Source organism: Oryctolagus cuniculus, chromosome 16 (assembly GCF_964237555.1).
Source record: "Oryctolagus cuniculus chromosome 16, mOryCun1.1, whole genome shotgun sequence".
Lineage (NCBI taxonomy): Eukaryota > Metazoa > Chordata > Mammalia > Lagomorpha > Leporidae > Oryctolagus > Oryctolagus cuniculus.
The window spans coordinates 59,304,998-59,327,043 of NC_091447.1; the positions used below are offsets into that span (position 1 = coordinate 59,304,998).

The following is a 22,046-nucleotide window of genomic DNA, read 5'->3' on the forward strand; positions in this document are numbered from 1 at the left end:
CCGTGCAAGCTAACACGGGCGCTTTGTCTGTCCCAGCCTGCTGCGCGCTCCTCCCCCGGTGCACCTGCACCTTTTGCACGGAAGGCCTGCGCCCGCGTGGGGGCCGCCCGCCGCCCCCAGGCCATGACCCGGTGCACCCCCCCACCCGCCAACCGCGCCGGGCCCTGAGGGGTTAACAGGCGGCGGGCGCCTGTGCGCCTGCGCGTCCAGCGCCTTCGCCCCGCCCCCGCCTCGCGGTCATGTGACCCACCCAACCGGCGTCGGCCTATAAAGGGCTGGGTGTTGACGTCAGCGTTCTCTTCCGCCGCCGTCGCCGCCATCCTCGGCGCGACCTGCCTCGCTCGGGTCTGCTCGGGAGAATCCAACGCCATCCGCCACCATGGTGAGCGCTGCGGGCCGCCCGGCGCCTGGGGGCGGCTGCGGGGGCCCCGCGCGCCCGCCGCTGCCGCGCCGGCCGCCGACGGGGCGGGAGCGCAGACATGGCGGCGGCGGCGGCGGGGCCGGCGGGCTCGGGGCCGGGGGAAGCGGCCGGCGCCATGACTGCGCGCCGCGCGGCTGCGGGGCAGCCGCTGGGGGCTCGCGGGGGCGCCCGGCGGGGACGCGGCCCGGGCGTGCTGATGCGGCGGGCGCGCGGGCCCGGGGCGGCGGGCGCCTTACGTAAGCGGCGGGGCTGCGGGGGGCGCGGGCGGGCTGCCCTCCCGCGGACGCCCGGTGCCACCGTGGCCCGGCCCTTGACCTTCGCCCGCGTGGCAGCCGCGAGGTGTCGCCGTGCACCTGCCGACCCGGAAGCTGCCCTGTTGGACCGAGTGGGCAGCGGGGTCGGGTGGCCCCGGGGGGCGGGGGCGGCTGCACCTGCTGTCACGCGCGGGGGTCGCCCTCCCCGGCTGCTGTCGTGAGTGACAGCCCGGCAGCCGGCTGGGGGCGGTGGGCGGGGCTCGCGGCGGGGCCCCCGCGGCCGCCGACCCCCGCCCGGCAGCTTCCTGGACCCCTGGCATCGCCCCCTCCCCGCGCGCAGGTGAACTTCACCGTAGACCAGATCCGGGCCATCATGGACAAGAAGGCCAACATCCGCAACATGTCGGTCATCGCGCACGTGGACCACGGCAAGTCCACGCTGACCGACTCCCTGGTGTGCAAGGCCGGCATCATCGCCTCGGCCCGCGCGGGGGAGACGCGCTTCACTGACACGCGCAAGGACGAGCAGGAGCGGTGCATCACCATCAAGTCCACGTGAGCGCGCGCGGCCGGGGCCGGGGGCGGGGCGCATCGCTGTCAGGGCGGTGGGGGGGTTGCATTGCTGTCAGGGGTCAGGGTCCTGGGGGCGCACGTCCGGGCGCGGGGTGCATCACTATCAGGGCCACTGGGGGGCGCGCAGCCGGGGGCTTTTGCACGGAAGGCCTGCGCCCGCGTGGGGGCCGCCCGCCGCCCCCAGGCCATGACCCGGTGCACCCCCCCAACCCGCCAACCGCGCCGGGCCCTGAGGGGTTAACAGGCTGTCAGGTCCACAGTGGGGGCACAGCCGGGGGCGGGGTGCGCGGTGGAGGGGGGCTTGCATCACTGTCAGGGGTCGGGGTCTTGGGGGCACGCGGCCGGGGGCGGGGCCTCATCACTGTTTGGTCTGCAGCCGGGGGCGGGGCGGCATTGCTCGGGGGCGGGGCCGTGCCTGCGTCATCAACCCCCCCCAGTGGCCTCTGGCCCCGGGCAGGGCGCTGCTGGCCACAGGTGGCCTGGGCAAGGGCAGGAGTGCTGGGCAGAGAGGGGGTGGGGTCTAGGACCCCTGGGGGCGGGCTGTCCCACTGCAGCATGGACGGTTGTGTCCCCCAGGGACACAGGCCCCCGCGTGGGCATCAGCTCCTGTGCTGTCCCTGTGGTCAGGGCCCAGGGCGACCCCGAGAGGGTCAGCTGGCCCCAGCGTCCCCGGCTCCCGTGTGGTGCAGGCCGGCCCCCGGGGAGCAGAGGGGCAGGTGCGGCAGGTGCGGGTGGGGCCGGCCTTGCCCGGCTGGGGGTGTCCGCCTGCACCGTGACCCGGCCCCCCCCCCCCAGGGCCATCTCGCTGTTCTACGAGCTCTCGGAGAACGACCTGAACTTCATCAAGCAGAGCAAGGACGGCTCGGGCTTCCTCATCAACCTCATCGACTCCCCCGGCCACGTGGACTTCTCCTCCGAGGTCACGGCCGCCCTGCGCGTCACCGACGGCGCCCTGGTGGTGGTGGACTGCGTGTCCGGTGAGCGGGGCGCCGGGCGGGGCGGGGCAGGGCGGGGTGAGGCAGGCAGGGTGAGGCCGGGCCGGGACTGAGCCGGGACTGAGCCGCGGCCCCGCAGGCGTGTGCGTGCAGACGGAGACGGTGCTGCGCCAGGCCATCGCCGAGCGCATCAAGCCGGTGCTGATGATGAACAAGATGGACCGCGCGCTGCTGGAGCTGCAGCTGGAGCCGGAGGAGCTGTACCAGACCTTCCAGCGCATCGTGGAGAACGTGAACGTCATCATCTCCACCTACGGCGAGGGCGAGGGCGGGCCCATGGGCAACATCATGGTGCGTGCCGCGGGGCGGGCCGGGGGTGAGGGCGGGCCCATGGGCAACATCATGGTGCGTGCTGGGGGCGGGGGCGGGGGCGAGGGCGGGCCCATGGGCAACATCATGGTGCGTGCCGCGGGGCGGGCCGAGGGCGGGGGCGGGCCCATGGGCAACATCATGGTGCGTGCCGGGGGCGGGGGCGAGGGCGAGGGCGGGCCCATGGGCAACATCATGGTGCGTGCCGCGGGGCGGGCCGAGGGCGGGGGCGGGCCCATGGGCAACATCATGGTGCGTGCCGGGGGCGGGGGCGGGGCGAGGGCGGGCCCATGGGCAACATCATGGTGCGTGCTGGGGGCGAGGGCGGGCCCATGGGCAACATCATGGTGCGTGCTGGGGGCGGGCCGGGGGTGAGGGCGGGCCCATGGGCAACATCATGGTGCGTGCCGCGGGGCGGGCCGGGGGTGAGGGCGGGCCCATGGGCAACATCATGGTGCGTGCCGCGGGGCGGGCCGGGGGTGAGGGCGGGCCCATGGGCAACATCATGGTGCGTGCCGCGGGGCGGGGCGAGGGCGAGGGCGGGCCCATGGGCAACATCATGGTGCGTGCCGCGGGGCGGGCCGGGGGTGAGGGCGGGCCCATGGGCAACATCATGGTGCGTGCTGGGGGCGGGCCGGGGGTGAGGGCGGGCCCATGGGCAACATCATGGTGCGTGCTGGGGGCGGGCCGGGGGTGAGGGCGGGCCCATGGGCAACATCATGGTGCGTGCCGCGGGGCGGGCCGGGGGTGAGGGCGGGCCCATGGGCAACATCATGGTGCGTGCCGCGGGGCGGGTGGGGGCGAGGGCGAGGGCGGGCCCATGGGCAACATCATGGTGCGTGCCGCGGGGCAGCCGGGGGGCCAGGGCGAGGGCGGGCCCATGGGCAACATCATGGTGCGTGCCGCGGGGCGGGTGGGGGCGAGGGCGGGCCCATGGGCAACATCATGGTGCGTGCTGGGGGCGGGGGGGGGGTGAGGGCGAGGGCGGGCCCATGGGCAACATCATGGTGCGTGCCGCGGGGCGGGCCGAGGGCGAGGGCGGGCCCATGGGCAACATCATGGTGCGTGCCGGGGGCGGCAGCCCGTGATGACCGAGACTTCTTCACTTTGACCTGATCTCTGGTGAAGACAGCCCGCGTCTGAGGCCGGGGTGCCAGGGCGGGGCGGGGCCCACGGCGGCCGCGTCCACGGCCGCTCAGCGCCGCCCTGCTCCCCCAGATCGACCCCGTGCTGGGCACCGTGGGCTTCGGGTCCGGCCTGCACGGCTGGGCCTTCACGCTGAAGCAGTTTGCTGAGATGTACGTGGCCAAGTTCGCAGCCAAAGGCGAGGGCCAGCTGGGGCCGGCGGAGCGGGCCAAGAAGGTGGAGGACATGATGAAGAAGCTGTGGGGTGACCGGTGAGCGCGGGGCGGAGGGGCGGCGGGCGGGCGGGCAGGCAGCAGCAGGGCTGAGACCTGACGGCCCCCGCCCCTGCCCCCGCTCCAGGTACTTCGACCCGTCCAACGGCAAGTTCAGCAAGTCGGCCACCAGCCCCGACGGCAAGAAGCTGCCGCGCACCTTTTGCCAGCTCATCCTGGACCCCATCTTCAAGGTGGGCGGGGCCGGGGGCTGGGGGGGCCCAGGGCTTGGGTTTGGAGCGGCATGCGGGCCCCCTCCCGGCGCTGGGCTCACGGCGCGGTGTCGCCGGCCGCAGGTGTTCGACGCCATCATGAACTTCAAGAAGGAGGAGACGGCGAAGCTGATCGAGAAGCTGGACATCAAGCTGGACAGCGAGGACAAGGACAAGGAGGGCAAGCCGCTGCTGAAGGTGGGCGGCCCGCCAGGGCCCCGCAGGGCGCCCCACGGAGGGGCAGGGAAGGAGGGGACAGGGAGCCGCCCGGCGGGCCCTGAGCCCTGCGCCGCCCTCCGCAGGCTGTGATGCGCCGCTGGCTGCCGGCCGGGGACGCGCTGCTGCAGATGATCACCATCCACCTGCCCTCGCCCGTCACGGCCCAGAAGTACCGCTGCGAGCTGCTGTACGAGGGGCCGCCCGACGACGAGGCCGCCATGGGCATCAAGAGCTGCGACCCCAAGGGGCCCCTCATGATGTACATCTCCAAGATGGTGCCCACCTCCGACAAGGGCCGCTTCTACGCCTTCGGCCGCGTGTTCTCGGGGCTGGTGTCCACCGGCCTCAAGGTCAGGATCATGGGCCCCAACTACACGCCCGGCAAGAAGGAGGACCTGTACCTGAAGCCGATCCAGAGGTGAGCGCCCGGGCGGTGGCGGCCAGTGAGCCCGCCGCGCAGTGGCCGGGGCTGGCCTGCAGGGGCGCGGGTGGGCGGTGCTGTGTGTCCGGGTGCCGCCGCGCTGACGGGCTGCGCCCGGCCTGCCCAGGACCATCCTGATGATGGGCCGCTACGTGGAGCCCATCGAGGACGTGCCGTGCGGCAACATCGTGGGCCTGGTGGGCGTGGACCAGTTCCTGGTGAAGACGGGCACCATCACCACCTTCGAGCACGCCCACAACATGCGGGTGATGAAGTTCAGCGTGAGCCCCGTGGTGCGCGTGGCCGTGGAGGCCAAGAACCCGGCCGACCTGCCCAAGCTGGTGGAGGGCCTGAAGCGGCTGGCCAAGTCGGACCCCATGGTGCAGGTGGGCGGCGGGGCCGGGCGGGCGGCGGGGCCGGGGGGAGGGGGCTCCGGGCTGGCCGAGCGGGGAGGGGGCTCAGGGCTGGCTGAGCGGGGAGGGGGCTCCGGGCTGGCTGAGCGGGGAGGGGGCTCCGGGCTGGCTGAGCGGGGAGGGGGCTCCGGGCTGGCTGAGCGGGGAGGGGGCTCCGGGCCGGCTGACGTGCCGAGCCCCTGCCCGCAGTGCATCATCGAGGAGTCGGGTGAGCACATCATCGCGGGCGCCGGCGAGCTGCACCTGGAGATCTGCCTCAAGGACCTGGAGGAGGACCACGCCTGCATCCCCATCAAGGTGCGGGGCCGCGCCCCGTCCTCCCTGCCCTGTCCATGCCCGCCCCTGTCCTCCCCCGCCCCTGTCCCCCCCCCCGCCCTGCCCTCCCCCACCCCTGTCCCCCCCCCGCCCCTGTCCTCCCCCGCCCTGTCCTCCCCGCCCCTGTCCCCCCTGCCCTGTCCTCCCCCACCCCTGTCCTCCCCCGCCCCTGTCCCCCCCCCGCCCTGTCCTCCCCTGCCCCTGTCCTCCCCCGCCCCTGTCCTCCCCCGCCCTGTCCTCCCCGCCCCTGTCCCCCCCGCCCCTGTCCTCCCCCGCCCCTGTCCCCCCCGCCCTGTCCTCCCCGCCCCTGTCCTCCCCCCTGCCCTGTCCTTGCCCGCCCCTGTCCCCCCTGCCCTGTCCCCCCCGCCCCTGTCCCCCCCCCGCCCCACAGCGCCTGACCGCCGGCCTGCCTGCAGAAATCCGACCCGGTGGTGTCCTACCGCGAGACGGTGAGCGAGGAGTCCAGCGTGATGTGCCTCTCCAAGTCCCCCAACAAGCACAACCGGCTGTACATGAAGGCGCGCCCCTTCCCCGACGGCCTGGCCGAGGACATCGACAAGGGCGAGGTGTCCGCGCGCCAGGAGCTCAAGCAGCGGGCCCGCTACCTGGCCGAGAAGTACGAGTGGGACGTGGCCGAGGCCCGCAAGATCTGGTGCTTCGGGCCCGACGGCACCGGCCCCAACATCCTCACCGACATCACCAAGGGGGTGCAGTACCTCAACGAGATCAAGGACAGCGTGGTGGCCGGCTTCCAGTGGGCCACCAAGGAGGTGAGGCGGGCGGGGCCGGGCGGGGGCCGGGGGCGGGGAGAGCGGGGCTGGGGGGCGGGGAGAGCGGGGCCGGGGGGCGGGGAGAGCGGGGCCGGGGGGCGGGGAGAGCGGGGCCGGGGGCGGGGAGAGCGGCGCCGCCCTGACCCGCCCCTCCCCCAGGGCGCGCTGTGCGAGGAGAACATGCGGGGCGTGCGCTTCGACGTGCACGACGTGACGCTGCACGCCGACGCCATCCACCGCGGGGGCGGCCAGATCATCCCCACGGCCCGGCGCTGCCTCTACGCCAGCGTGCTCACCGCGCAGCCCCGCCTCATGGAGCCCATCTACCTGGTGGAGATCCAGGTGAGGCCGGCGCCCCGCCCCCCGCCCCGCCCCTGCCCCGCCCCCGCCCCGCGCCCGCCCCGCCCCCCGCCCCCGCCGCAACCCGGGCCCCTCTCCCCGCAGTGCCCTGAGCAGGTGGTCGGGGGCATCTACGGGGTGCTGAACCGGAAGCGCGGCCACGTGTTCGAGGAGTCGCAGGTGGCCGGCACGCCCATGTTCGTGGTCAAGGCCTACCTGCCCGTCAACGAGTCCTTCGGTGAGCCCTGGCGCGGGGCGGGCTGAGGGCGGCAAGCGTCGCGGGCCCGGCGGGCACTGTCCGGCGCGAGGGGACGCTGCCCGCAGCTCCGGCCTGCTGACCCGCCTGCCTCCGCCCCAGGCTTCACCGCCGACCTGCGCTCCAACACGGGCGGCCAGGCCTTCCCGCAGTGCGTGTTCGACCACTGGCAGATCCTGCCCGGCGACCCCTTCGACAACAGCAGCCGCCCCAGCCAGGTGGTGGCCGAGACGCGCAAGCGCAAGGGCCTGAAGGAGGGCATCCCGGCGCTGGACAACTTCCTGGACAAGTTGTAGGGCCCGGCCGCCCGCCCCGCCGGCGCCCCGCCCCCGCCGGCCCGCCCCCGCGCTCCGGGCTCCCGTATTTATTCCGGACTCGGGGCGGCAGCGCGCCCTCTGCGCAGGGACTCGGCCGAGGGGCCGCGGGGGGCGCCCGACCCGTTTCGTTTCTTCCGGGACCGTGGACGTGCAGGGTTCCAGGAGGGTCGCGCCGAGAGGTTGGGGGCGGCGCCCGCAGCTCGTCTCCCCGGAGCCGGGAGGGGCAGGCGGGCCGCGTCCTGCAGCGCGCGCCGTGGAGGAATAAATGGAGTGGTGACCATGCACAGCGCCCGGGCTCCGTCCTCTCGCTCGGCCGACGCCGCGCTGGCGCCGCTCTGCCCTGGAACGCCCAGGGTCCCGGGAAGCCTGGTGCCCGGTGCAGGGGGCTGGACGGGTGCGGCCGGGAAGGAAGCGGAGGGGCCCTGGGCTCCCTGAGGCGCTGGCCACCAGCCAGGTGCTGTCCCCAGGGTGCACCCGCAGGAACGGCCAGGAGCGGCATCTCCCACGCTGCCCTGGGAGGGCCCTGGGAGCACGGACTCTGTCCTGACTGGGGGCGGGGAGGGTGGGGGCGGCCAGGTCCCTGTCCTCAGACCTCCGGGGGTGGGGGCTCCCTCAGCAGAGCCGGCGGTGGCGCCGAGCCCGGGCTCCTGGCCCGCAGTGGACGGGGCAGTGACCTGGTGGGCGTCGGGGGCAGGCTTGTGACGCCCGCCCCAGCCCCGGGAGGCCCTGCCGGCCGGGACACCCACGTGTCAGAGGCCCACACCCAGCCCTGGCTCCAGCTCTGGCCTTGGCCCTGGCTGTTGGGGCGTTCGGGGAGTGGACCCGTGGGCAGGAGACTGTCTCCGTTGGTAATAAAACGGCTAAGTGGACATAAGAAACGGCCGCCGCCACCCGTGGGGGAGAGACCCAGAGACGGGAGCTGAAGTCACGTGTTTGCAGATGAGGTCGTGGGTTAGAGTTTCATCCGCCGGATTTCTCCCCAAGGCAGGAGCCAGGCGGTCCGTCCAGGGGTCCACCGGGGGCCCCGTGACGCTGGCTGACGTCATTTGCACCTTTGCGCACTTAGCATGAGGGAGCCATTTCACCGAGGGGGGGCTTGCTGCGCGCACTGAAGCCGCCCCGGCGGCCGCCCGGGTCTGCGCCGTGGAGTCGCCCTCCGCGGGGTCCGCGGGGTCCGCGGGGTCCGCGGGGTCCGCGGGGGCGGGAGGCACGGCTCCAGCACCCGGCTCCGGAGAGGCAGGAAGGCCGCGTTCCGGGTGCCGGAAGTCAGCTTTCCGTCAGGTTGACTAGCATCCGTTCTAGCCAATGAGGTCATGGAAGATGAGCCGGTCAGCCAATCGTAGCGTCGCATCTGGGTGCGGTGGGCGGGATGCGGAAGGAAGTGGTGACCCATGAGCGATGAGGGCCGCCCCCGGGGCGGGCGCAGGCCGGCGCGGCGACGTCGGCGCAGGCGCGTTGCGGTGTCCGAAGCCGCGGGGCCGGAGGAGGTGGCGGCGGTGGCGGTCAGTACGGCGGGAGAGGAGGCGGCCGCAGACTCGGGACCCAGAGGGTGCGGAGGCGGCTGGAGCCGAGGCTGAGGGCCGGATGGCGCCGGGGCGCGTTTGCGGAGCGGGAGCGGAGGGAGGGAGGCCGGGAGGAGACTCGGGGGACGCCCCGGTGGCCGGCCTGCGAGGGGCGTGGTGGCCGCGGGGGAGTGAGGGGCGGGGAGTCCGCGAGGGGCGGCTCTGGGCTCCGCCGGGGGCTTGAGGGCGAGACGCGGGAAGGGCGACGTGGAGACGCAGGTGCGGCCGGCCGCGGGCTGACTGGGGCGGGGGGCATCAGAGTGGACACTGGGCGCCCAAGCCCGGGGCCTGAGGAAGTCTCTGGGGTAGGGGCTTCCGAGCCCACACCGGGCGCCCTCGTCCCGGCCCTGGGGAGGGCGCTTGGCTGGCGAGGGTCTCAGGGGCGCCCCTCCCTGCCCGAGCTGTGGGCGGCCGCCGGAATCGCGGGCCCGGGGCGGGGGTCGTTGGCGCGGCGCCCCGCGGGTGCAGGGCCGGGGTCGGGCCGCGGCGCGGGGCTGGGGGCCCGGGGCGGGGGCTGCCGTGCCCGGCACAGCTCAGCGCGGGTCCCTCCTCCTTGTCTCCTGCAGGGCCGCCGTGCAGGCGCCGCGGGCCCATGACGGCGCTGTCCCCGGCGGACGCGGACGCCGCCATGTCCACCTTCCGGCAGGAGGCCGTGGAGGACCACTATGAGATGGGGGAGGAGCTGGGCAGGTGAGCGGCGCCCCCTCCCCACGCGGGGAAGCCGAGCCCCGCCCCTTCCGGCCCCCTTTGTGAATCCCCAGCCTTATTTGGCCAGTCTGCGGCCCCCGGCCCTGCCCCGTGACGTCACCAGTGGGGAATGTAAATAGCTGCCTGCCCGAGTCCCCGCCTTGTGGACTCCGCGGCCGGCCGTGACGTCATCGTCAGTGACGTCATTGCCCGCTGCTGCATCGGGGCGGGCCGCTGGCAAAGACGGGAAACGCGCCCCACCCGCAGGAGCCGGGCAGCCGGCCGGATGCGCCCTCCGACCCCCGAGTTCGCCCCTGTCTGGACCCAGTGACCCTCAGCCCGGGGCGCCGTGAGCAGGTCGACCCGGGCTAAGGAGGGCAGCCAGAAGCCGTCGGGGCCGCCACAGCTGCTCCGACCCCAGAGGGGGCTCGGGACCGGGTCCCTGCCCCCACCCGCATGCAGTGTGCCCCGGCCCTGGCTTGCCAGGCCGGCAGTGGCTGTGGTCCCATCTGGGGCCTGCACCGTGGACGGAAGACCTCTGTCCCTGTCCTGTCCCTGTCCCTGTCCTGTCCCTGTCCTGTCTCTGTCCCTGTCTCTGTCCCTGTCTCTGTCCCTGTCCTGTCTCTGTCCCTGTCCTGTCTCTGTCCCTGTCCCTGTCCTGTCTCTGTCCCCGTCTCTGTCCCTGTCCCCGTCCCCGTCTCTGTCCCTGTCTGGCTCTGTCCCCGTCTCTGTCCCTGTCCCTGTCTCTGTCCCTGTCCCCATCTCTGTCCCTGTCCCCGTCTTTCCCTATGTCTCTGTCCCTGTCTCTGTCCCCGTCTCTGTCCCCGTCTGGCTCTGTCCCCGTCTCTGTCCCCGTCCCCGTCTCTGTCCCTGTCTGGCTCTGTCCTGTCTCTGTCCCCATCTCTCCCTATGCCTCTGTCCCCGTCTCTGTCCCCGTCTCTGTCCCTGTCTGCCTCTGTCCCTGTCTCTGTCCCCATCTCTCCCTATGCCTCTGTCCCCGTCTGTCACTCTCTCTCTGCCTTTCAAGTGAAAGGGAGGAACACAGAAGCGGCGGCTCTCAGTCAGTGTCACAGAACAGCGCAGGCCGTGTGAGCAGGCTGAACGTGTATCCGTTTTGATACAAATCTGAGGGCGGCGCCGTGGGGGGGCTGTGTGCTGAGCCACCCGCAGGCCCGCATCCCCCAGGGGCGCCGGTTCCAGTCCCGGCTGCTCCAGTCCCGATCCCACCCTCTGCTGTGGCCTGGGAGAGCAGGGGAGGACGGCCCAGGTGCTGGGCCCTGCACCCGCGTGGGAGACCCGGATGGAGCTCCCGGCTTTGGACCCGCCCAGCTCCGGCCTCTGGAGTGACCCAGCGGATGGAAGACCCCCCCCCCCCCAACTCTGCTTCTCAAATCAGTTTTTTTTTTTTTTTTTTTTTTTTTTTTTTTTTTTTTTTGACAGGCAGAGTGGACAGTGAGAGAGAGAGACAGAGAGAGAAAGGTCTTCCTTTTTGCCGCTGGTTCACCCTCCAATGGCCGCCGCTGCAGCCGGCGCACCGCGCTGATCCTGGCAGGAGCCAGGAGCCAGGTGCTTCTCCTGGTCTCCCATGGGGTGCAGGGCCCAAGCACCTGGGCCATCCTCCACTGCACTCCCGGGCCACAGCAGAGAGCTGGCCTGGAAGAGGGGCAACCGGGACAGAATCCGGCGCCCCGACCGGGACTAGAACCCGGTGTGCCGGCGCCGCAAGGTGGAGGATTAGCCTAGTGAGCCGCGGCGCCGGCTCTTCTCAAATCAGTTTTAGAAAGTACCAGGTTGGGTCTGACCTGATGGACCTGACTGGTCAGTGCGATGGACCAGGGCAGAAGTTAGTTCTGAAACGTTTACTCGCGGGCTCGACGCGTGAACCGGGGCTGCGTCTCCACTCTGCGCATCCTTTTGTTTTGTTTTTAAGATTTGTTTTATTTGAAAGAGTTACAGAGAGAAGTAGAGAGGTCTTCCATCCGCTGGGTCACTCCCCAGATGGCCGCAACGGCTGGAGCTGGGCCGATCCGGAGCCAGGAGCCAGGAGCTCCATCCGGGTCTCCCACGCGGGTGCAGGGGCCCAGGACCTGGGCCGTCCTCCACTGCTCTCCCAGGCCAGAGCAGAGCTGGGTGGAAGTGGAGCAGCCGGGACTCGAACCCGCGCCCCATGGGCCGTGTGGTTCTGTTCCCACCCTGGATTCATGTCCGAGATCTCGGCCGTCCACCCCGGCTGTGCGTCCGTCCCAGCGGGGGCTGTGTCCCCGGTGGCTCCTGGGCCGTCCCGCCCCCGTGTCCGTCTGTCCGTCCATCCGTCCGTCGGCTCGCAGTGCTAGGGAAGCTGGGATCCAGACGGCCTCGATGGGGGACGGGGCCGCTTTGCTCCAGTCCCATCCGGCTCCGCTGTGGCCTGGGGAGGCCGCAGAGGACGGGCCCCGTGCTGGGGACCCTGCACCCGCGTGGGAGGCCTGGATGGAGCTCCTGGCTCCTGACTGGCGCGGCTCCAGCCGTTGCAGCCATCTGGGGAGTGACCCAGCGGATGGAAGACCCCTCTCTCTGTCTCTCTGTAACTACATTTAAAATAAATAAATCAATCTTAAAAAAAAACGTGGAGCAGCCGGGACTCGAACCGGCACCCGTAGGCGATGGTGGCACTGCAGGGCGGCCTTGCCCGCTGCGCCCCAGCACCCCCCCCCCCTTTTCCTAGCTTGTGTTTAAAGCAGTCGCCTGTGTGGGAGGCAGAGGTCGGGCGGGGCTGGGCCGGGTCGCACTGGGGGTGGGGCTCCGTCTGGGGCCGGGAGCCAGGCTGTGAGCCGCACGGTCAGGGGGCCGGAGCCGAGCACTGAACCGCGCAGACGCGGGGCACCTGTGCCGGGCCTGGTGTTCGCTTCACATTTCATTTATTTAGTTAGTTTTTTTTTTTTTTTTTTAAGATTTTATTTTATTTTATTTTATTTTTTTTTTTTGACAGGTGGAGTTAGACAGTGAGAGAGAGAGACAGAGAGAAAGGTCTTCCTTCCGTTGGTTCACCCTCCAATGGCTGCCACGCTGATCCGATGGCAGGAGCCAGGTGCTTCTCCTGGTCTCCCATGGGGTGCAGGGCCCAAGCACCTGGGCCATCCTCCACTGCACTCCCGGGCCACAGCAGAGAGCTGGCCTGGAAGAGGGGCAACCGGGACAGAATCCGGCGCCCCGACCGGGACTAGAACCCGGGGTGCCGGCGCCGCAGGCGGAGGATGAGCCTAGTGAGCCGCGGCGCCGGCCCTATTTATTGTGTTTGAGAGGTAGAGACAGAGAGAGAGGTCTCCCATCCGCTGGTTCACTCTATGGATGGCCTCAGTGACTGGAGCTGGGCTGATCCAAAGCCAGGAGCTCCAGCCGGCTCCCCCACGCGGGTGCAGGGCCCAAGGACCTGGCCATCGTCCACTGCTCTCCCAGGCCACAGCAGCCCTGGATGGAAGTGGAGCAGCCACTTCCCTCTCTCTGTCTCTCTCTCTGTCTCTCTCTCTCTGCCTTTCAAATAAAGAACTTTTTTTTTTTTAAAGAGAGAGAGAGAGACAGATCTTCCGTTCCCTGGGTCAGGCCCCAAATGCCCACCGCGAGTTGGGCCGTCGCGCTGCTCTCCCGTTGTGGGCAGTGCGGGTGGGAGTGGAGCAGCTGAGGCTTGAACTGGCGCTCGGGAGACGCGGGCTGAGCCGCGGTGCCGGCCCTGGAGCTCTGCTTTTTCAAATTAAAGAGCATTTTTATTTATTTGAAAGAGAAGGAAATATCGCCCACCCACTGGTTCACTCGGGCTGGAGCCAGGAGTCAGGAGCTCCATCCGGGTCTCCCACGCGGGTGCAGGGCCCAGCACCTGGGCCATCGTCCACTGCTCTCCCAGGCCACAGCAGGGAGCTGGACCGACCAGAAGTGGAGCAGCCGGGACTCGAACCGGCGTCCACGTGGGACGCAGCGGCCCTGCCCACTACGCCACTCGCCAGCCCCGTGTTTATTGTGTTAAAGGCTGGTGTCCCCGGCCAGAGCTCGGGGTCCCCGGTGTCGGTGTGGGGCGAGGGTGTGCAGGCCCCTGTTTTCCGAAGCGGCTTCGTTCACGCCCCACGCTCCGCCCCTTGCAAGTGTGCAGTCCCGCGTCTCCGTTGCGTGGCCAGCACTGCTGTCTCCTTGTCCTGTCCCCAGAGAGACCCCTCGCCCCTCCCGTCCCTGTGCAGCCCCCCTCTGGGCGTGACCGCTTGGGGGGGGCCATGTCTGGGCGTGCAGCCCTGGGCCCCTGGGAGGAGCTGACCCTCGCCCTGCCCCTCCAGGCGAGACGGCCTCAGGGCCCTTGGTGACCCCTCTGGGCGTGCGGCCCTGGGGGCCGTGTCTGACCCGCGCCGCCCCGCCCTGCCCCGTCCGCAGCGGCCAGTTCGCCATCGTGCGCAGGTGCCGGCAGAAGGGCACGGGCAAGGAGTACGCGGCCAAGTTCATCAAGAAGCGGCGCCTGTCGTCCAGCCGGCGCGGCGTGAGCCGCGAGGAGATCGAGCGCGAGGTGAGCATCCTGCGCTGCGTGCGGCACCCCAACATCATCACGCTGCACGACGTCTTCGAGAACCGCACGGACGTGGTGCTCATCCTCGAGCTGGTCTCGGGCGGCGAGCTCTTCGACTTCCTGGCCGAGAAGGAGTCGCTGACGGAGGACGAGGCCACGCAGTTCCTGCGGCAGATCCTGGACGGCGTGCACTACCTGCACTCGAAGCGCATCGCGCACTTCGACCTCAAGGTGGGCGGGGCGGGGCCGGGGCGGAGTGGGCTGGGGCGGGGCCGGGGCGGAGTGGGCGGGGCCAGGGCCTGGGGCGGGGCCAGGACTGAGTGGGCAGGAGTGCGGGGGCGGGGCCCGGGTGGAGTGGGTGGGGCGAAGGGGCGGGGCCGGGTCGGAGTGGGCGGGAGTGCGGGGGCGGGGCCAGGACTGAGTGGGTGGGGCGAAGGGGTGGGGCAAGGGCGGAGGCTGGATGGGCAGCGGTGAAGGGGCGGGGCCTGGTGTGAGTGGGTGGAGGTGTGGGGGTGGGGCTATGGCTGGGGGGCGGGGTGAAGGGGCGGGGGCGGGGCCAGGGCGGAGGGTGGATGGGTAGAGGCGAGGCGGGGGTGGGGCGCAGGCGGAGTGGGCGGGATGCAGGGGCGGGGCCCGGGGCGGGGCCAGGGCTGAATGGGTGGGGCCAGGGCATGGTAGGCAGAGAAGGGGCGGGGCTAGGGCTGAATGGGTGTGGCGAAGGGGCGGGGCTAGGGCGGAGGCAGGATGGGTAGAGGCGAAGGGGCGGGGCCTGGTGTGAGTGGGTGGAGGTGTGGGGCGGGGCCATGGCTTAGGGGGCGGGGTGAGGGGGCAGGGCCAGGGCGGAGGCTGGATAGGTAGAGGCGAGACGGGGTTGGGGCTGGGTGTGCAGAGGCGCAGGGGCGGGGCCCGGGGGCGGGGCCCTGGGCAGCTGGTCTGGCTCGGCGGCCTGGGCAGCGGCAGCCCCTCCCCGCAGCCCGAGAACATCATGCTGCTGGACAAGAGCGCGCCCAACCCCCGCATCAAGCTCATCGACTTCGGCATCGCGCACCGGATCGAGGCGGGCAACGAGTTTAAGAACATCTTCGGCACGCCCGAGTTCGTGGGTGAGGCGCGGGCCCTGCTGCGGGGCGTGGGTGCCGGGCCAGCGCGGGAGGCTGGGCCCTGAGGCTGCCATGTCCCCCCCCCCGCAGCTCCCGAGATCGTCAACTACGAGCCCCTGGGCCTGGAGGCGGACATGTGGTGAGCGCGGCGGCCGGGCGGCGGGGCGGCGGGTGTGCCCGTGTCCGGGGGACGGAGTGTCGGAGCCCACGGGGCTGCCCCCGGGGACGGCCAGCGCTGTGCAGGCGGCCCCGGGCCTCAGCGTGGACCCCGTGGATGGGCAGGCGGGCGGGCAGGGGCGGCCCGGGCCTCAGCCTGGACCCCGTGGTGGGCGGGTGGGCGGGCGCGCGGGGGCGGCCCCGCGCCTCAGCCTGGACCCCGTGGTGGGCGGGCGGGCGTGCAGGGGCGGGCCCGGGCCTCAGCGTGGACCCCGTGGTGGGCGGGCGGGCGCGCAGGGGCGGCCCCGGGCCTCAGCCTGGACCCCGTGGTGGGCAGGCGGGTGCGCAGGGGCCAGGGGCGGGCCGGGGCCTCAGCCTGGGCCCCGTGGATGGGCGGGCGGCAGGGGCGGCCCCGGGCCTCAGCCTGGGCCCCGTGGATGGGCGGGCGGCCCTGGTGCTCACGCCCCCGTCTGTCCCCAGGAGCATCGGCGTCATCACCTACATCCTGTGAGTGCTGGCGCCGTCTGGGGCGGCTGCGGGAGGCGGGACGGAGCGCGCTGTCCGGGGCCGGGCCAGGGAGACCCAGCTCCGGGGGCGGCGGTGGGGCCGTCGGGGACCCCTGCTGAGCGCCCAGCCTCCCTGGCTTCCCTGTGAGCTTCGGGGGTGCTGAGCCTCCACCCCAAGACGCTCTGTGGTCCCGCCCCCACCCCGCCTCTGCACCCCCACCCCGCCTCTGCCCCCTCCCCTGCCCGTCTGCACCCCCACCGCAAGAAGCTCTCTGCCCCGCCCCTTCCCCTCCCCTGCCCCTCGCCCCTGTCCTGTTTCCCCCCCCCACCTCTGCGTCTGCCCTCGCTGCCCCCGCCCCGAGGGGAGGGCACGGGCGGGCCGCATCCTTGCTCGGGGGTCGGCAGCGGCTGGTGGCCTGCGTCTCGCCTGTGCCGCCCACAGGGCCCCGTGGCTGGGCCGGGACGTGGGCCCCCGACCGTGTCTGGGGGGTCGGCCCGGGGTGTGGGGCTGGTGGCGCCGGGGGCCGGCGGGCGTCGTGACCGAGCCCCCCCACCCGGCAGCCTCAGCGGCGCGTCCCCGTTCCTGGGGGAGACGAAGCAGGAGACGCTGACCAACATCTCGGCCGTGAACTACGACTTCGACGAGGAGTACTTCAGCAACACGAGCGAGCTGGCCAAGGACTTCATCCGCCGGCTGCTGGTCAAGGACCCCAAGTAGGGGCCGGGCCGCGGGGCGGGACTCCCCCACCCCACCCCACCCCGCGGGGCGGTCGTTCCTGTGGACGGCTCCAGACTGGTTTCTCCCAGGAAAATCTAGAATCCTGGCAACACAGCTCCCTGCCCCCCGCCTCCCCGAGCGTCTGCCTGCGTCTCTGGCCGGTGACGGGGTGACGGGGTCCCGGGCCACTGGGGGGGCCGAGGCGGTCGGGCCGCGGGGGGCACCTGTGACCGGGCCCGGGGCTCTTCCAGGAGGAGAATGACCATCGCCCAGAGCCTGGAGCACTCCTGGATCAAGGTGAGGGGCTGGGGGCTGGGGGCCGGGGACCAGGGTCCCAGGCATGTGGGCGGGGCCCGCGGGGCGTCCTCGCCCCGCCCCCCGACCCCGGGGTGGCCCTGAGCCCGTGGAGACCTCGGCACGCTGCGCCGGGCACCCCCGACCCTCAGACGGGGTCGCTGGGCGGGGGTCAGCGCGTGCTCTCTGGAGGCGGGGCCTGTGCTGCTCCTGTGGTCCCTCGGGGCGGGCGCTGCTGCGGGAGCCTCCCTGGGTGGGCGGGGCCTCCCGAGGGGGCGGGGCCCCGTGAGGCTTGAGGGGGCGGGGCCTCCCTGCCGGGCGAATCTCCGTCAGTGGGCGTGACCCGCGAGGCTGAGGGGCGGGGCCCGTGAGGCAGAGTGGGCAGAGCCTTGCTGAGGGGGCGGGGCCCGCGAGGCTCTGAGTGGGCGGGGCGTCGGCGGGGCGGGGCGCGGCGGCTCCGGTCGGGCTGGGCTCAGGGCGCGCTGCCCGCAGGCCATCCGGCGGCGGAACGTGCGCAGCAGCGAGGACGGCGGGCGCAGGCCCGAGCGGCGGCGGCTGAGGACGGCGCGCCTGAAGGAGTACACCATCAAGTCGCACTCAAGCATGCCCCCCAACAACAGCTACGCCAGCTTCGAGCGCTTCTCCCGCGTGCTGGAGGAGGTGGCGGCGGCCGAGGAGGGCCTGCGCGAGCTGGCGCGCGGCCGGCGCCTGTGCCACGACGACGTGGACGCGCTGCGCGCCATCTACGAGGAGAAGGAGGCCTGGTACCGCGAGGAGCACGCGAGCCTGGGCCAGGACCTGCGGCGCCTGCGCCAGGAGCTGCACACGACGGCGGCGCTGCAGCGCCAGGCCCAGGAGGAGGCGCGGGGCGCGCTGCTGGGGGCCAGCGGGCTGCGGCGCCGCTTCAGCCGCCTGGAGAACCGCTACGAGGCGCTGGCCGAGCAGGTGGCGGCCGAGGTGCGCTTCGTGCAGGACCTGGTGCGCGCGCTGGAGCAGGAGAAGCGGCAGGCGGGGGAGTGCGGCCTGCGCTAGCTGTGCGCTGGGCTGCGCGCCGGGGCCCCCCCCCCTCGCGGCTCCGGCGGGGCGGGGGCTGCCTTCTTGGGGAGCTCGCGAGCAGTCGGGCCCCCCACGGCCCTGGGAGGAGGGCAGGTGCCGCCCGTCGCGCGGTGGCAGTGGCCACGGCCCCTGCCCGTCCCCAGTGACGTCCGCGGTGCTGCTCCTGGGCCTGTCCGTGCTCGGGGCCGCGTGGACACGTCCCCCCAGGGCGCCGCAGCGGAAGCCCGGGTCCCATCGCTGGGAGGAGGCAGGGGTCCAGGGGCCCCGGGGCCCGTAGCTGGGGCCACGCAGTACCGCCCGCCGCCGCCAGGTGCCGCCCTCCGCCTGAGGGCAGGGCCGGGTGGGCGGGGGGCGCAGACCCGGGCTGGGGTCCCCGCCGTGTGCCCCCCACGAGTCCCGCCGTGCCCGTGTGCATGTCCACGCCATGTTCCTGTCAAGCTCGGAGAAATAAAACCCGACTGCCGGCTACGTCTGTGGCTCGGCTTGGCAGGGGCGGCCCCTGGGGGTGGGTGGGGGCGCGGACGGGGCCCCCGGGACGGATTGGAGCGCGGGGTGCGCTCACACAGCCTCGTGGGGAGGCGACGGCGTGGGCCCTGCGCAGCGCGGAGCAGCCCCGCACGGGGGGGCCACAAAGGCCACACCTGCTGGGCCCCACCAACACGGACAGGGAGGGGATTGGTGGTCGCCAGGCGGTGGGGCGGGGAGGGGGCGGTGTCCACGGGGCGGGGCTTCCATTTGGGGCGGTGATGGCTGCCAGCTGAAGGAGCTCACAGCCGCCGAGAAACCCGGCGCCCGGGCCAAGCCAGACGCGCGGTGAGGGACTCCGAGGCCCGAGCCCGCCCAGGCCTCCGTGCTGAGGCGGCCCCTCCAGCCCTGCTGGCGCGGGAAGGCGGGGGTCACGGCCGCCGCCCAAGGCACAGCTGGACCTCCTGGAGGACACGGCCACTAGGGGGCGCCGGAGGGCCGGGCGGCAGCTGGACCCGGTGTGGACAGAGCAGCCGCTGGGGACTGGGCCCGGACGGATAATTCCGCGTCCTGCCGGCCTCGTGGTCGCGGGGCCCTGTGTGGCCGAGCCCCGGGGTGGCGCTGGGCGTCCGCGTTCCCTCTGCTCTCCTTGGGGGGCCCCTCTGACCCCTGACCTCCATCACCAGGGACTCGGCGTGGGCCCATGTGGCAGGGCCTGCCGGGCGCGCCCTGTGGGGTTTGTGCCGTCCCCTTGGGGATACACTAGCCGCCTGGGACTGCCCAGTGGAAGGAGGCCCAGGGCCGGCGCTGAAGCCACCGCCTGTAGTGCCGGCATCCCATACAGGCGCCGGTTCGAGTCCCAGTTGCTCCACTTCCGGTCCAGCTCCCCGCTGTGTCCTGGGAGAGCAGTGGACGATGGCCCAAGTCCTTGGGCTCCTGCACCCACGTGGGAGACCCGGATGGAGCTCCTGGCTCCGGATCAGCTCAGCTCTGGCCGTTGCGGCCATTTGGGGAGTGACCCAGCGGATGCTCGCGCGCTCGCTCGCTCTCATGCTGCCTTTCAATTAAGTAATTAAAAATAAAATCTTAGAACGAGGCCAGCTGGGCTCCGGAAGCCCCTCCCCTCCGACCCTCTGCTTCCTCCCGCGGATGCGGCGGCTGAGCCCGGGCCCGGGACCTCAGCCAAGCCCAGCACAGCAGGTAGACGTGGAACGACCCGGAACCCAGCACCCAGGCCGGGCAGGGAGGGCGCTCCGCGGCGCCGCCGGCCTTTCCACCGCTTCCCCCAGGCGGCAGGGACGGAGCCGGACAGCAGCCCACGGCCCGGGCCAGGGGCCCCCGCTGGCCACCCACGGCGCTGGTGGTGGTGGGGGGGGGTCTTAGAGCCACACCCGGCCCCAGGTGAGGCCTCGTCCCGTGAGGGCCTTCGTTTTACGCCTTAGGCCGAGGCTCGGATCTGGACTTGGAACCCAGCCCAGGTCACCCAGGTTGGGGGCAGGGACCCCAGTTCCTGCTGCCTCCCGGGACCGGGCACTGGGGCTGGGGCGCCGGCTGTCCTGCGAGTCTCCCCCTCGTCGCCAGGGGGCGCCATCACCGCGCCCTTCTGGGTCCTGGGGCGCCCTGTGCGCGCGCGGCCCGGGCCGGGCCGGGCCGGGCCAGGAGCAGGTGCAGGAGAGGGCGGAGCCGGGCGCGGGCGCGGCGGCCCGGTGCTGCCCGTACAAGGGCAAGCCGTGGCGGGCGCTATTAATAACCAGGCTGCGGGCGCTATAAATGCGGCGGGGGCGGCCGGAGCGGCTCCTCCAGCCCCTGTTGTGAGACAAAAAGAACAGTAAGTACCCAAACCACGCGGCTGCCCCCGCCCCGGGGCCCACACGTGAGACACACACAAGTGGCCCAGCCAGACCCCCACCCCCCGACAGAGGCCCGCCAGCCCCTCCCCGCCAGGGGGAGCCGGGGAGGGGCGCGGGGCGGGGGGCCGGGCCTGACTTCCCCTCTGCTTAGCCAGGGAGAAGCCACAGACCCCAGGCGTGCATGCGTGCTTTGCGGTGGGGGAGCGGGGGACAGGGAGGACTGAGGTGGGGGCCCCGCCCTGCCCCCCCTCCCGGCCCCCAGACCTCTGCGGGTTTATTTATATCCTGTGAGTCCCTCCAGCTCCCCGACCCCACCCGGAGCTGTCACCTCCCAGCCCCAGGAGCCACCCCCCACCCCTCCCTCACCTTGGAGGGGCCGGGGGGCCTCATGTCCGCCCAGGACCGAGAGGAGACCCCAACTCTTGGCACCCCCCACACACTGCACCTGGTGGAGTTGGGGGACCCATGGCGGGGGTCTGAGGCCCACAGCCGCCCTCTCCGACGTCCCCCTGCAGCCTGGCCCCCAGCCCCGGGCGGCTGAGTGATACCTGATGTGGGAGACAGATGCATGGGGGTGGGGGTGGGGTCCTGAAATAGACCGGGCGGGGGAGGGGCGGCCTGCTCTTTCTCCCCTCTTTGGCCAAGGGGTGGCTGTGCCTGGCGGGGCCGCAGCCCAGGGCGCTGCCCCGCCCCCAGGTGTGACCGCAGGGCCCCCAGCGAGGCTGACTTCTGCAGGTTCCCCGGGGGTCGGGCAGGGCAGGGCTTGGCCCAGGGAGGTGTCAGCCACGGGACAGGGGCTCGTGGCAGGGCGGGGGGGGGCAGCTTGCGGGGGGGGGCGGGGCTGGGGGCCTGGTCTGCACCCATGTCCCATGCCCAGCCCCTTGAGCCCCGGGGCGAGTAGGAGCGGCTACCTGCCCTGGGCTCTGTGCCCACGGGCGCGTCCCGGGCCCCCAGCACTCCGTGCAGTGACAGCCACCGAGGTCCCCCTGGGGCAGGGGCCCGGCCTGGGGTGAGAGGCGCTGAGGGGCCGGTTCTCGGCTTGGAAGGTTCTGGAAGGCTGGAATCCTGGCCCTGGGCGTCCCCAGGGAGGGTTTCTCGGCCGGGTAGCCAGCATTTCTGGCTTCAGTAGTTCTGGGGGTTGTGGTCACATCAGAAATCCCCACTCAGGGTGGGGGGCAGGGGCTGCAGCTGGCTCTGCTGAGGGTCCGGGGAGCCCAGAGGTGACCCGCGGACACGGCCCGGCCTCCCGGTCTCCTTAGCTGGGGGCCTCGGCTCTTGAATCCGCTGCTTAGGGGTGGCCTCGGACCTGGACTCAGCTTCCCCCGGGGCAGGCCGGCTGGCAGGTGCAGGGCCCGTCGCCATGGCAACGAGTAGGTCAGCCAGGCCGCAGAGGGGCCTGGGGTAGGCGGGAGCACCTGCCACCCGCGCTGGCCCTGGCCGGGGCAGGGAGAGGGCCGGGCACAGGGTAGAGCCCCCAGGCCATCCCCGGGCTCTGTGGGGCTGGATTGGGGGAGGGGCTGGAGGGCCGCGGGGTCCGGCATTGGCCGGGGCTGTGTTCCGGGGCTGGGGGCTTCCCGGATAGAACCAGGACGGGTCTGGGAAAGGCAGGAGGGACCGGGCCATTGCTCCCGCGGAGAGACACAGCTCCCAGGGCGGGCAGCCGCGGCCGCCATCCAACCTTCCCAGCCGGACGCTCCGTCCCCGGGAAACACCGCCCCCCAGCCCCGCACCCCCACGCCACTTCTGCCCGCGCGGCGCGCTTCCTTCTTCGTGGCTCCCCCGGTGCGGCGGGGCCACGGCCGTGGCGGGCGCGGGGCACCGGGTCCCTCTGCCTCCGCGGGCGGCCTTCGAGGAAGCCCCGGGCTGGCCCGGCTCCCATCTCCCTGTCGCAGGCTGCGCGCCCGCTGTGCTCATCCATT

General features: G+C 72.6%; 2 protein-coding genes and 1 non-coding gene across 4 annotated transcripts; all 3 read left to right on the plus strand.

The window, feature by feature from the left end:
* The first annotated feature begins 226 nt into the window (after nucleotides 1-226).
* On the plus strand, nucleotides 227-7,493 carry EEF2 (eukaryotic translation elongation factor 2). The gene is made up of 14 exons (XM_051828925.2): nucleotides 227-382; nucleotides 1,016-1,230; nucleotides 2,044-2,225; nucleotides 2,323-2,534; nucleotides 3,771-3,949; nucleotides 4,038-4,143; nucleotides 4,246-4,359; nucleotides 4,464-4,798; nucleotides 4,929-5,187; nucleotides 5,404-5,511; nucleotides 5,946-6,299; nucleotides 6,459-6,641; nucleotides 6,744-6,876; nucleotides 6,997-7,493. Exons 1-14 carry the CDS (start codon nucleotides 380-382, stop codon nucleotides 7,188-7,190), a joined length of 2,577 nt encoding a protein of 858 aa, XP_051684885.1. The 5' UTR covers nucleotides 227-379; the 3' UTR covers nucleotides 7,191-7,493.
* On the plus strand, nucleotides 3,633-3,697 carry LOC127485702 (small nucleolar RNA SNORD37). Its single transcript, XR_007912622.2, has one exon. It is a non-coding gene; the product is annotated as a small nucleolar RNA SNORD37 (small nucleolar RNA).
* Nucleotides 7,494-8,611: 1,118 nt separating the features above from the next.
* DAPK3 (death associated protein kinase 3) lies at nucleotides 8,612-18,280 on the plus strand. 2 transcript variants are annotated; one of them, XM_051828926.2, is made up of 9 exons: nucleotides 8,612-8,760; nucleotides 9,340-9,463; nucleotides 13,853-14,213; nucleotides 14,956-15,085; nucleotides 15,173-15,221; nucleotides 15,719-15,745; nucleotides 16,306-16,458; nucleotides 16,714-16,759; nucleotides 17,249-18,280. In XM_051828926.2, exons 2-9 carry the CDS (start codon nucleotides 9,366-9,368, stop codon nucleotides 17,786-17,788), a joined length of 1,404 nt encoding a protein of 467 aa, XP_051684886.2. In that variant the 5' UTR covers nucleotides 8,612-8,760; nucleotides 9,340-9,365; the 3' UTR covers nucleotides 17,789-18,280. The 2 variants fall into 2 exon arrangements, with proteins under 2 accessions (XP_051684886.2, XP_051684887.1); XM_051828927.2 differs by lacking the exon at nucleotides 8,612-8,760 and adding an exon at nucleotides 8,847-8,992.
* Nucleotides 18,281-22,046: the final 3,766 nt, after the last annotated feature.

What these genes read in the sequence shown, in the direction of transcription:
- EEF2 (XM_051828925.2), top strand. An exon ending in TCCTGGACCCCATCTTCAAG is followed by an intron (nt 4,144 to 4,245) that starts GTGGGCGGGGCC and finishes CGCCGGCCGCAG; the next exon opens with GTGTTCGACGCCATCATGAA. An exon ending in GCCCGTCAACGAGTCCTTCG is followed by an intron (nt 6,877 to 6,996) that starts GTGAGCCCTGGC and finishes CCTCCGCCCCAG; the next exon opens with GCTTCACCGCCGACCTGCGC.
- DAPK3 (XM_051828926.2), top strand. Translation starts at nt 9,366, where the DNA reads ATGACGGCGCTGTCCCCGGCGGACGCGGACGCCGCCATGTCCACCTTC. An exon ending in ATGGGGGAGGAGCTGGGCAG is followed by an intron (nt 9,464 to 13,852) that starts GTGAGCGGCGCC and finishes CCCCGTCCGCAG; the next exon opens with CGGCCAGTTCGCCATCGTGC. An exon ending in CGGCACGCCCGAGTTCGTGG is followed by an intron (nt 15,086 to 15,172) that starts GTGAGGCGCGGG and finishes CCCCCCCCGCAG; the next exon opens with CTCCCGAGATCGTCAACTAC.